We start from the raw sequence: 13233 nt of genomic DNA, 5'->3' as shown, positions 1-13233 counted from the left end.
AGTTGTTTCATTGACTTCCAAGTATACTACTCTATTCATAAGTAATGTACTTTTTATTTTATCTCTGAATTCGGTGCTAAAAATAATCCTATTTATATGGTCTATTAACGGAATCTCAGATTTCTAGGAGATTTGTAATTGTATACCAAAACTTTCTAAGTTATGTTAAGCTTTTGGAACTAAGGCTAAATTGTTACTGAATTGGTAATTGGCATGCAATTGTGTTGTAGCAAACATAACGTCAAGACGACCCAAATATAATGTCAAAACGATTGGCAATAAACTTACTCGTGTAATATTGTAAATTCTTCAAGTACATTCCTTTTAAAAGTTTTGATTAATTATCTGGAACTCATCTTGTTACTCATCTAAGGAATATCCGGATGTTCATAATGGCCCATACTACTAGAATACAATTATTTCGCCAAATTCTGGTAACTCTTATGCTCATCATAATGAATATATAAACTCAAGACTGCTCAGAATATGATAATGCGGTGCTACAAGCCCCAAGTGTGAGCGGTGTCCAAATCTATTATAGGAGGTAAAAAAGACTCATTTTTGGATAAAATCATTAAAAGATGTAAGCATTGTTACCTGTGATTACCTCTTTGTCGGCAAAGTGATTTCCTGGTTGTTGATGATATCTCGAAATATTACTGGAATTCATAAGAGAAGAATGGGCTTGCGTTGCTTGGCTTTTTCCTCGCTCTCTACCCAAGGTACTATTTGGGTCAGAAACAAATTAAGGCGGGTTTAGGGTAGGATTATTATGATACCGAAGAAGATGAAGAGTATTTGGCATTTAGGAATAGGCTTTGTAGTAAAGAATACCCAGTCCTATCGAATGTATTCTGAATCACTTAATAAATCAGCTACAGTTAGAAGATTTGCAGTTCTGATTCTTCAAAACCAAGTCCAACTGGAATAGGAGGGGATTTTGTAAATAGGCACTATCGGGAAAGTGAAGCCGTTTAGTGAAGCCGCTTACTAAGAAAATATATATCTTCTAGGAGGAGGTTGGACTTTCCAATAGTTTCGTGTTGAAGGTTATACGACGTTCGCTTCATCTCCAAGCTTATTGCGTGCCGATGTTACAGAACCTGAGAATTGAATTCATTAACTTTAATAAATAAGCAGTAAATAAGTCAAGGTTAGATCTGATCCCTACACCCACCAAAGAGATCAGGGTTAGGATAAGGTCTGGTTCCAAAACCTGATCAGATATCAAGAACTACTTTGGTGTTCATACTCCAATGTGTTGTTGAATAGTTAGCGTTTTGCTAATTCATCTGTGGTGCGTGTCTTATGATGTTACTGAGCAATCGGCGTTCGCCTGTTGTGGATTTTCAACAGCGACATAAGTAGTGGTCTAATATCTGAGGATCAGTGGAGGCCTATGGTCAGCACACTGTGTTTATGAAAGTAGCCTGGGGTCGAATAAAGGTGAAATAATTCCAAGCTACTTGCATATCAACAGTGATCTCATCATATCCAACTGAAGACCCATCATGATTTAGCCTCCGTCATGACTTGGATTTTGTAGGGGCTTGTACAACACTTCCTCTTCTGTTGGAGTTGCAAGCTTATTGGGGTCGAATAGTATTGGTGTTAATTCCAATAAGCTTACAATCCATCAGATTATGGTCATGTTGAGCGTGTAAACCTTTGAAATCCCATTCACAACAATGGCATGGATCTGAGGACAATCATGTTAACTATAATTTCTTCTGTTGGTGATATCTGAGTAGGATGGGGTCGAATAAAGGAATAATTCCAACCTACTCACATAACAGCAGCATCATCATTATCATACCGAACATCAGTATCATCAGGGACCAAGCCATTACCAGGAAGTAGTTTGGGTGAATAAACACCGATATGGAGCTCTTCATTTATACGACAGCTTCTAATTGCTCAAATTTCAGAACCATGGAATTGACTAATGTTCCTCTTGACTTTGCCTTTGGTCTAGGTCTAGGCTTAGTGGGTCTTGAATAAGTTTCCAGGTTCTTTTCGTAGAATGTGATTCTCGAGGAAAGTGTACTTGAATAAGTAGGGCTTTTTCTCAAAGTAGGGTGTTCCAGAAACGTGGGAACATCTTCGTCTTTTTCTTCTTTTTCTTCTTTTTCAATACCACTAGCGATGTTGACAGGTAGTGAAACAACCTCCTCTGCAACAGTAAAAGGGCCCTTTTCACTGTTGCAGGGGGAGGATATATCACTTTGGTCGACACCCTCTGAATCCCTGGCTTTTTCATCTTTACTCCATTCCAGAAAGTTCTTTTCGTTGATTGGATTGTTAATCTCAATGCTCTGAGCTCTTGAGGAGCATTTATCAGCAACAGTTTCAAGTCTATCACAATTAACTCTGAAGCCAACAGGAAAAACACCAGCATTCACATCAATACTACCGAAGCTCTCTTCGTCAGTAAAATATTTATCCTTAGTTACAGCAACATCATATGTTTCTGGTGCTGTAAGATTCATTTTAGCGTGGTGATCTGCAATTTTTTGCTTGTAATACTCACAACTATTTTCAGGATGGATCAGCTCCGGTAATGAATTAGCAGCATGATTTTCAAATTGAGTAGATTTCAAATTCCTTGGGAAGGTTCTTTCTCTACCTGCTGTATATAGGTGATGCAGTCTGTAGGAAACGTGACGATCATCATCTCTAAATGTCCTGGATCTAGTCTTGTTATAATCGATCCAGAACTTGTCAATTTCATTCAATGGTCTTGGGGTAGCTTCAGATCCCGTCCTGAAATAAGAGTTGAACTTGAACAAACGTGGATGATTCACTTTGAAATGCAGAACCCGATACGAAATTCTGACTTCGATATGTCTCCGCATTTCAGATAACACTGATTCGAAGCCCTCCAACTTTTGCGGAATCTCACTTCTCCTATAGCAAATTTCCAACTGAATCTCTTCTATAATAAACTCGAGGAGATTTTGACAACGATATTTGGTATCTTCTTTGATGGTTTGAATTGTGTCCTTGAAATCATTGACAAAGAAATCAAATCTCATTTTCTTATCATCTAAACCCCACCGATTAAGTTTCTTTTCAATAAGTTTAATCGATATTTTGATCATAGAAACCATCTTTTCCATTGGCCATAAGAAAACTCTCTGGATGCAAGACCTGAGGTATCTGACCTTTCTGGCTAAGGTCTTCAACTTTTCTTTGAGCCTAAGTTTCCTGTCTCTAAACTTTAACCGCAAGTGAGAACATTTCCGTTTCGCGGTTGCAAAAATCTGGCACATCGAGGAACACATTTTTCTCATCAGCAGCAGAATGGACAACTTTAACCAGTTAAAGATGCCCTTGAATTTGCACACAAATATCATGAGCTGGATACTTGTTTTTTCAAGGAGCCTGTAGCTCCTGTCTCTAAACTTTAACCTGACTTTAGAAACTCTCCTCTGAAAGTTTCTAACCTTGGAATGCCAGTCGTAAGCACTTGAGCTGATAAAAGATTTGATGAGGGCCTTCAATTTCTTGACAATAATCAAGGCCTTCATCTTTTTTGAATCAGCTCTGCACTTCCAGCTCAACTTTCTTTGCTGGAGCATCACTCTAGTTCTCAAGCTTTGGGTTTTGTGGATCCGACTCATCCTCTTTGTGCCAGAAGCGAAAAAGCACTTGACATGTGTTTTAGCATACTTAAAACGTTTGAAGAGCTTCTCCTTCTTGGCATGCACTTTGTCCTTTCCATTTGCTATCTTTCCCCTAAAGCCCCTTTTCTTGTTTTCGTATTTTGATCTGTGATGATTAATTTTGTGTTGAGGGATCAACAGCTTTTTTTTGATTCTCTTGACTTTGTGCTTGGGACCTCTGTACTTGGGATGAATGAAGGTTTCCTTTATGTTGGCCATAAACTGCTGGAACTTTGACTTTGGTGGTAAGTTGAACTGGGGGTGGCTTACATTGATACTGAAATGAAAATCAGTTTCAACGGATCTGTGGTTGGTTGGGACAAGCATCATCTTGACGTTTTAGTTTATCCTGGCTTCTGGCTCTCACGAAGTTAGAAGGTTAGGGCTGTGAAGCGTAAGTGGGATATATTTCAGGGTTCTTTCTTAAAGGTTTTAATTCAAACTGTTTAAGAACAAACTTGGAAATAAAAGAGTGGGAAGAAGAGAAATTCTACTGATGAGACAATGACTCTTTATATACTCATGTTGATCCACAAACAGGATAACCACACGTGTATACAAAGGTGGATAACCCAAGTAAGTATTTTAGAATTCAAAGATACTAGTCATGGTTATATGCATCTGTAGGTGTGTCTTTCGATATCCGACCACACCTGATATTGTATCGTGTGTGTGCTAATTTTGCAGCCACCATCGTAATGTCGCTCTTGAAGTTGGGATTCCTTTATATTCTATAACTCGCCAACAGAAATGCATTCGGAGACCTGTCAAAGATTCTTAGATATTCTGTAAATTAATGAATTTGAGGAAGGGTTTAGGTGCTGTTGATAATACCATCTACGGTTATACAGAAAAATATTCAAGTTTGCTTTTCAAATATCTTTGGAATCTGCAATTTTTGCAAATCTCATTTTTAATTGTCTTGATGTTGTTGTGGAAACAAGGTCGACATTAAATGATTTAGCTTTGAAGAAAATTAGTAATGTTGGATTTCTACTCTGTTGAAGAGAAGAGTGCTTTATAACATATTTCAACCTGGAGGAAACTAGAGCTTATAAAAGAAGGAAAAGATATAGGTTATCAGACAAAGGAACCGGATCCTTGAACATTTAACAAATATTATTACTATTTAACAACAATAGAGGAAACTGATTATCAAGATATCGGCGGCCCTGCTTGTCGTCCACCAAAGCGATGACCAATGTAGCCTAAGGTAAGGCAGATTAAGGTTCCAGCGGAATAATCGAAGGAGTAAGTTGGAATTCGTTAAGTTGACATGGTTATCAGATTCGATAACGGGAGTGTATGTTAGTTAGAAGGGATGTGCGTTGACTTTGACCCATACACACTGGAGCTACCCCCGGATAGATATAATCCCTCGCAAGATTTGTCTCCCTGAATTTATTGTCTTTCAGATCTGAACAATTTTGAAATAACTTCTAGTATCAGCCTAGGGTTTTCTACTACTGGTTATGCTTCCAACTATTACCTCACACTTTGAAGCCAAAAAGTAACTAGTTTCACTTGCTATTAATACCTTAACTGTCCAAAAATGTGGAATTCTTAATGTAGTTGGGAGTCAAATTTGTTTTTGGCAACCGGTTGAGAATAAACTGGTGCTACGTTAAGACATACACTAGATTCAGTTTAATAAGGGTACAATATTTGTTTGGTAAAGCAGTCCTTTGAACATACAAGACATAAACCATGAAAACACGCATCTAGCAGGAATTTATTGTCCTGCTTGTAAACTTGTGACGAATCCACTTTTATATTGGTTTTAAGATTCTATGAACAGAATATATAACGAAATTAAAGTAACATTTCCAATGGGTTTTCGATAACTTGCTTCAATTCCTTCATGAACTCACCCCCTAAAGCCCCATCGGTAACTCTGTGGTCAAAAGTACCGGTGATGGTGATCACATCTTCAAAAACAAAACCTTGCTCATTGACATCGGAAGGAACAGCTTTCTTATCAACGGTACCAATAGCCAAAATAGTAGATTGAGGAGGGTTAATGATTGAAGTAAAGTTATTAACAGCATGATTCATACCCAAGTTGGAGATACAGATAGTACCACCCTGGTATTCTTCTGGACTCAATTTACCAGCCTTCGCTCTTTTACCTAAGTCTTTCACCTCAGTAGAAATACTAGATAACCCTTTAGAATGAGCATGCTTAACAATAGGAGTGATCAAACCTGTTGGAGTTGCAACAGCGACAGAAACATCCACATTGGAATATTGTCTAATAATCCCTTCGCCTGGCAACCAGGCAGAGTTAACTTGGGGAACCTTCAAAGCAGCAACAGCAATAGCCTTAATTAATAAGTCATTGACAGACAATCTGTATCTATCGTTTGCTGTAGCGTTTAGAGACAGTCTTAACTTCAATAACTTGGTAACAGAGATTGTCGAGGAAACAAAATAAGAAGGAATATCTTGGGTAGACTGCAACAATCTAGAGGCAATAGTCTTTCTCATTCCCGTAATAGGAATGTCCTCGTAAGTAGAAGTGGCTGCAGTAGCAGTTGCAGAAGCAGCAGCAGGAGCTTCAACATTTTCCAAGTCTTTAGCAACAATTCTTCCATTTGGACCAGAACCTTGAATACCCTTCAAAGAAATACCCTTTTCTAAGGCAATAGTTTTAGCCAATGGAGATGCAATTATCCTGTCAGTTGGTGTTCTAACAGATGTGGATACTGGCTTGTCAGCTTTTGAAGTTGATTCACTGCTTGGGGCAGCTTCCTCAGTCTTAGCTTCTCCCTTGGAAGCAGCAGGAGCTGGAGCATCACCAGCATCCGCAGCAGTGAAGGCTTCAAAGGCAGCAACGGAGTCTGCATCTTCAACATAGACAGCAATTGGTTTACCAACAGGAATATCTTGAGAACCGTCACCCATCAAAATTTTAGCCAAATAGCCGTCTTCTTGAAATTCGAAGTCCATGGAGGCTTTATCAGTTTCAATCTCAGCAATGCTTTCACCTGGTTCTAACTGATCACCTGCCTTCTTGTGCCAAGTGATGATATTACCTTGGGTCATAGTTGGAGACAAAGCAGGCATATTAATGACAACGTGATTGGGAAATTTGGACGAGTAGAATCTAGCTAATTGGTAAGAGGAGATCATGAATCTCTTGGTCACTGGAATGGAACCAATTCTCAATGCCATAGTTCTGGTGCTTCCAATTAATGACATGTTTAACTATTAATAACAATCTGAACGAAAAATATTTCTGGTTTATGTTCGGTATTTTTCGCTTTATCCTTAATCGCATCAATGTCTTCCGGCCGCGAAATTATTCAAGAGCGGAATTAATTCTCCGAAAAGATCCTGCCCGTCCAGAGATGAATTTTGGTGCGAATAGGCAGGTTCTCACCTCAGCCTCCGACCCGGAGTTTTCTTTGCCCGACTCGTTGCTCGTTCCATCAGCTCTACTATTTTCGCGTGTATTCTGAAGGAGATCGTGAATCATAAATTTACATGTTGTCTTCACTATATCTCTGTTTTGGTTCCAAAACAGCTCAAGCCAAACTTGAAGGGCTGAGTAAACGTTTCTGCCTCGTAATCTACTTCAACTGCCTTATTTTTGTCTAGGCTGTCTTTTGCGGTTTGCCAGGAATAACGTAAAACACCAAAATGCCAACCAAATACAGGATTGATTTGTTCCTTTAACCATCTGCTTGTACGAGGATCTGATGGATATCCCGAGCCCATTTCAGTTCCCCGTAAGAGTGGATCTTTTTGATTATAATAATGCAAGTACAAGTCTCTCGTTACCTTTGCAATGATGGATGCACAGCTCACTATTGGGTACAAACTGTCAGCTTTCTTTGTGACGGTGAACTTGATATTATAGCTGCTAAATATATTTGAAAGCTTTGCTTGATACTTCTCTGGGGGTCCAACTGTATCGACGTAAACACGTTTGATGTTAACCTTTTTTTCCACCAAAGCTTTAATCAAATTGATGGTTGCATCGTGTGCCTGCTCATTCAAGTTATAATTCCCTTGATGAACTCTCAACATACCGCTGGAGATATCTTTTGCGGACAAAATAGAACTCAAATAGCCAATTTTTTGATTGAGTTCATGATCTTTCTGGTCGATAAGTTTATATAACCCGAGTCTAAATTCATGTTTCAAAACCTTGGAGTCATCAAAGCCGTACCTCTTGAGGTCACTTTCGTAGTCTTCCTTGCAGTAAGCAACAGTGTATACCATTGGGCCCAAAATAGGTCCTCTCCCAGCTTCATCAACACCGAGAATTAGTGGTGTATCACCCACTTTAGGTATATGTGAGGAATACATTATGGAGTTGAAGTTGTCACTAATATCGCGTAATGGTGGTGGTAGCCAGTTTTCACCATCAAATAAAGACTCGCCTTCGATATCGCTTTCATTTCCAAGTTCATCTTGTGACTGGCAATCCTTCTGCTCTTGCTTTTTCATTTGGCTAGAGATGCCATGATCGTCAATATCTCCCAGTATACTGAGACTCCTCTTCATAATCAAGGAATATACTTACACAATAAGTAGTCTGAGCAACGAATGTATTAACTAAATTATATTTTTTCGTTGATACGCGTTAGCCAGTTTCTCATTGATTCGTATGTGATGAGGGTTATAGAAGTCGCAGGTAGTACTTTGAGTAAGCTGACAGTAAACCCTTTATAAAATCCGTTTGTACCATAAAGGTACCGTAATTCGTTGTATATGTTAGTAGAATCAAACTTTTGAAGGTTTGATCTCACAACTTGGAAAGGGTACATTACCAACATGGCCGTGAATTTAGAAATTGACGAGGCGGTGAAGTAATACTGGATTTCATGATCATTCTTGAGGTTATCTAGTAGTTTCAGATTCTTGAGGTGGTCATACACTGTGAATTGTAAACTGTTCTGGAATACCAGAAAGAGTGAGGGAACAGAACCCTTCCAGAACGTCTTCACACCTTCTTCAGTATAGATTTTTCTGATTGCATCAGCCATAGACAGATATCGGCTCTTTTCACTAAGAAGGCGGGTCTTAATTACCCATACTGGATTTGTAAGTAAGGAAGTAACAAGTCCTGAAACCGTTGATGCACTGAAATATTTGATTGTATTAGGAGACTGGCTGAAGCTTGTCTTAAATTGCTCATAAAGGGTGAAATACAAAGACCAACCCGTGATGTTTCCAATTATATTAGGTGAAAGACCTTTGTAGAGCTCGGATAGAATATAATGCTTGGATGACTGCAGGTTTTTTGAAATGTTCTGTAGTATGTGCCTTAAAGGCTGATTTGAAGTCGATAATTGAAGCCTAACCTTGATCAAATCCAAAGGGTGTGTTATAAGAGTAGTGCTAAGACCGGCGACTAAACCTGAAATGGAGTCTATTTGAAGAGTGTTCATCTAACAGAACATTGAAAAACTGATTGCTGTGGAAGAAGATATTACAAATATAAATGAGTGCGATGTGGTACAAGACGACTAAGGCGACAAAGAGAGACAAAATTTGCAAGTTCACGGTCTATAAGTATTATGTACAGATTGTATATATTTATGATAAAACGCTATTAAATCCAATTAAGCAGATGGGAATGGAGACAACAAGCTAAACAAGCTGGGCTTGCTTGGGGTTGCGGACCAGCCTAAGTAGAGGATAAAAGGGATAAATCCGTAGTGACTAATGGTTCTGGAATAGTCCAACAAAGTAGAGATTCTTTCCTTCGATTCGTCGGATAATGCAATTTGGGCCATGGTACGTAAGAAGGTTGTAAGATACAAGATACAATATTTTGATATGTCTTAGGTTTGAGAAAACTTTTCCGAAGAGAGCGCGGGTAGTGTAAACACAAAAATCTATTTCTATTGGACGGTCAACCTTAGACACGTGACATACGTGTGGAATAAGGGTAGGATATGACAGGAAGAGAAGGAAATAGAAACTACGGATGGCCCTGAAGAGGAGTCGATGCTAAGACACAAATAATACAAGTGTGTGACGGTCATATTTTTGGATGGTGTAGAGTGATGTCATCGAAAGCAATTTGGAATTGCGGCGAATTCTATAACACCGGTAAAATGACCTGACCTTAGAAAATAAGACCCTTGCAATCAACAAGGCCCAGATCATCTCGTACGCTCAAGCCGGGTTCTTTAAGTAATCGTCAGTGGATTGAAGCATTTCTTGCTTCGAATTAATACCATCGTAAATTAGTCGTGCTTGTAGCAACTCTTACTAGAAGCCCAGGAGTCTTTTGATACATCATGACTTTACAATGGTTATGAGTTTCGAGCAGGGAGTTATCAACGCGCAAGCTAACGCAATTTCTTCGTGCAGTAACCACCAGGTTATAGTGTTCGCGCCCACACAGTAGCAATCAGACGTGCGCAGCACAATTAGTACTCAGATGCTCGAGGATTTATAAAGCCCATGATAGCCCCCCCTCTTGCTGTCTGAAATTTATTTTTACATTTCGAATTGATCATGTCAAGGGATTCCCCAGATACAGTTTCAAACACCTCTTCAGTTACCGTGGAGAAGTCTCCTGGTTTCCAAAGTTATCTAAATAACGATGGAATCGATGAATTACAGCCCACCTTGAGAAAGCACAGGGTTAGTTCTTTGTCGTTGTCAGACTTGAACCAATGGCAAACTGGCTTGACAAAGTTATCTTCAACAACTTCTTTGAACAAGTCATCTTCTCAAAATTTGAGAAAGGTGGATTCTTTGGCTAAATTGTCAAGAAACTCTTCAATTATTAAGAGAAAGAAGAAAGCGATAGTTGATCATGTTAGAGTGGCTTCTTATGCGTTTTGCTTTGACATAGATGGCGTTATTTTGAGAGGTCCAGACACAATTCCACAAGCCGTTAAAGCCTTGAAGTTATTAAATGGGGAAAACAAATATAACATAAAAGTTCCTTATTTATTTGTAACCAATGGGGGCGGTAAGCCAGAAAGCGCTAGATCTGAAGATTTGTCAAGGAGATTGGATTGTACTATTACTCCTGACCAAATAATTCAAGGTCATACTCCCATGAAAGATTTGGTAGGTGTGTATGAAACGGTGCTTGTTGTGGGGGGTGTTGGAAATGTTTGCAGAAATGTTGCTGAATCTTACGGTTTCAAAAATGTCTATACTCCATTGGATGTGATGAAATGGAATCCAGCGGTTTCGCCTTACCATGATCTTACTGAAGACGAATTAAAGTGCTGCAAGGATGCAGATTTTTCAAAGATCAGTATTGATGCTATTTTGGTATTTGCTGATTCTAGAAATTGGGCAGCCGACCAACAGATTATCTTAGAATTGTTATTGAGCAAAAAGGGTGTTATGAGTACTGAGTCGAAAACATTTGACGAGGGGCCATCCATTTACTTTGCACATTCAGATTTTATTTGGGCTACTAACTACAAGCTTTCAAGATATGGGATGGGGGCCTTGCAGGTATCAATTGCTGCTTTGTACAGAGAACATACCGGCAAGGAGTTGAAAGTCAACAGATTTGGTAAACCACAAAAGGGTACTTTTCAATTTGCGAACAAGATTTTGACTAAATGGAGAAAAGGAGTCTTGGATGAACATTTAAAGAAATTGTCTATCAATGACCCAAATGCAGAAGATGCAGATATTTTGATCAACGAGAGAGGTGAAGAAATTATTAATCAGCAGAAACTAGAAAGTTACAACTATTCAGAATCAGAATCTGAAGATGATGACCTCGAACTAAAGGACTTGAAGAAGCAGGCTAAGAAATTGGCGGTTGAAAAATCCGAGTCTATTACTTTAGAGTTACCTCCTGCTTCAACAGTTTACTTCGTCGGCGATACTCCAGAAAGCGATATAAGATTTGCAAATTCCCATGACGTTTCATGGCACTCCATTTTGGTGAAAACTGGTGTTTATCAAGAGGGTACCGTGCCAAAGTATAAGCCAAAGAAACTTGTTGACACTGTTTTGGACGCTGTCGAATACGCAATTGAAAGAGAACATGAAAAGGAGTTGTTAGAATGGAACGAAACGGCTGATGACCTTGATGATGATGCTAAGTTGAACTTCAACGATTTGGTTATGACACCAAGTGATAGAAGCAGGGAAGGTTCAAAAGTCAGACCTTCAAATTCAATTTTGGAACACGAGGCAGTGGAAGTTCCGGTGGTTTTAAGTGAGGAAATTAAGAAGGTGAAGGATGTTGGAATTAGCAAATGATCAGAATAGTAGATGATTAGAATAGCAAAAAAAATATTGGATTTGTTTCTGCATTATTTGTTTGTTTGTGAAGGAGAAAAACAGTTGATGTATGGGTAAGAATTAATTGAAATTATTTTCAGTGAATATATATTAGTAGCCGCAAGCACACTCAGTGAATGTAGTTGGGGGGGACCCCTCTTTGATCAGGAGATTTGGTATCAAGGTTTTTTAACGTGAGATGAGAAACAATATTTGTGAAGACGCGAAAACGTTTGTTTTGATTTAACAACAGGGATGCTTGAATTAGATCAGAACATATCTTTGTACAATTCAAAGAGCGAGTTTAGGGCTGGCGTGGATGGAATAAGGAAAATTATCACTCCTGTAACCATTGAAAACGAGTTCAACAGACTGAAGGAGCGCTTTGAGAGATTGAAGTTTACCTATTTGGAACAAGAAGCCAGGGATAAGTTTTTAAGAATAGTTTTAAACGAAGAGCAACATGACTTCGGTGATATGGAAAAAGGTAATAGACAAGTTAAGGCCACTTTGGAAGGTCTTGAGAATTCTGTGGTCTTGAAGCAGAATGAAATCGAAGGGACAACGGCCCAGTTGTTACACTTGTACAAAATGCAAGCTTCACAGTTAAGCAAACTTAACACATTAACCGTAGAGATATCATTGATGGAATCTGAGTTTGAAAAAGAGGACATTGGTACCTATAATCTGCTATTAAACAACATGGATATGTCCAAGTTACATAAAAGTGACAACGATAATGCTATTCTAAATTACATTGATAGTCAACAAAATGACAGAGACAGCCAAGACATGACATTGAAAGAGACAAATGAGCAGATTGAGGTTGTGAAAGGACACTCAAACGTAAAAGAGTCTTATATCAAGGAATTGGAATCTAAATTGAAGGAATTGCAACAAACGATAGCTAAAAATGTTACAGGCAATCAAGACGCGGTTAATGACCACTCCATACTTGGGCATTGGTTAGTCACTATGAACAAACTATTGGGCAATTTCAACACTTTTAGGCTCGACACAACCATTCAAGACGACATCATACTTCTCAATTTCAGTAAGTATGAGATTAAGTTGAATAAGTACAGTCTAGCTATTTTAGACACCAACGCTAATATCGACCTGATCACATACAATACTTCCAATGATAAAGTCAGACAGCTTCTGGAGATAATATGTAAACTATTTATGTAGGACCATAATGTAACTTGGATCTTTGAGCTTTAAGTTCCGCATCGTAATCAAAGGTCAGAAAAATCAAATGCATTTGAGATGAGCAGAACTGTCGGATTTATTTCAGTGGTTGCTGTGAGCTTCATAACAGGATTATTTCTGAGTTGGCTTTTAG

General features: G+C 38.6%; 5 protein-coding genes across 5 annotated transcripts; 2 read left to right on the top strand and 3 right to left on the bottom strand. All coding sequences in view use genetic code 12, as the record gives it.

The window, feature by feature from the left end:
- Nucleotides 1–1895: 1895 nt before the first annotated feature.
- PSN45_003296 (uncharacterized protein) lies at nucleotides 1896–3995 on the bottom strand (the record flags this gene model as incomplete). The annotated part of the gene is made up of 1 exon (XM_066158047.1): nucleotides 1896–3995. The coding sequence occupies one exon, from the start codon at nucleotides 3993–3995 to the stop codon at nucleotides 1896–1898; it is 2100 nt and encodes a 699-aa protein (XP_066014144.1).
- A 1482-nt stretch (nucleotides 3996–5477) lies between these two features.
- Nucleotides 5478–6866, bottom strand: LAT1 (pyruvate dehydrogenase complex dihydrolipoamide acetyltransferase component (E2); the record flags this gene model as incomplete). The annotated part of the gene is made up of 1 exon (XM_006684411.2): nucleotides 5478–6866. One exon carries the CDS (start codon nucleotides 6864–6866, stop codon nucleotides 5478–5480), a length of 1389 nt encoding a protein of 462 aa, XP_006684474.1.
- Nucleotides 6867–7163: 297 nt separating this feature from the next.
- On the bottom strand, nucleotides 7164–9412 carry PSN45_003294 (ribonuclease HII; the record flags this gene model as incomplete). The annotated part of the gene is made up of 5 exons (XM_066158046.1): nucleotides 7164–8083; nucleotides 8359–8642; nucleotides 8705–8739; nucleotides 8869–8878; nucleotides 9264–9412. 5 exons carry the CDS (start codon nucleotides 9410–9412, stop codon nucleotides 7164–7166), a joined length of 1398 nt encoding a protein of 465 aa, XP_066014143.1.
- Nucleotides 9413–10142: 730 nt separating this feature from the next.
- On the top strand, nucleotides 10143–11867 carry PSN45_003293 (uncharacterized protein; the record flags this gene model as incomplete). The annotated part of the gene is made up of 1 exon (XM_006684413.1): nucleotides 10143–11867. One exon carries the CDS (start codon nucleotides 10143–10145, stop codon nucleotides 11865–11867), a length of 1725 nt encoding a protein of 574 aa, XP_006684476.1.
- Nucleotides 11868–12143: 276 nt separating this feature from the next.
- Nucleotides 12144–13079, top strand: PSN45_003292 (uncharacterized protein; the record flags this gene model as incomplete). The annotated part of the gene is made up of 1 exon (XM_006684414.2): nucleotides 12144–13079. The coding sequence occupies one exon, from the start codon at nucleotides 12144–12146 to the stop codon at nucleotides 13077–13079; it is 936 nt and encodes a 311-aa protein (XP_006684477.1).
- Nucleotides 13080–13233: the final 154 nt, after the last annotated feature.

The sequence above is a fragment of the Yamadazyma tenuis genome, chromosome 4 (genome assembly GCF_029203305.1).
Source record: "Yamadazyma tenuis chromosome 4, complete sequence".
Classification (NCBI taxonomy): Eukaryota; Fungi; Ascomycota; class Pichiomycetes; order Serinales; family Debaryomycetaceae; genus Yamadazyma; species Yamadazyma tenuis.
Note: the sequence above shows the minus strand (reverse complement) of the source record. Positions and strands in the feature narration are given on the sequence as shown.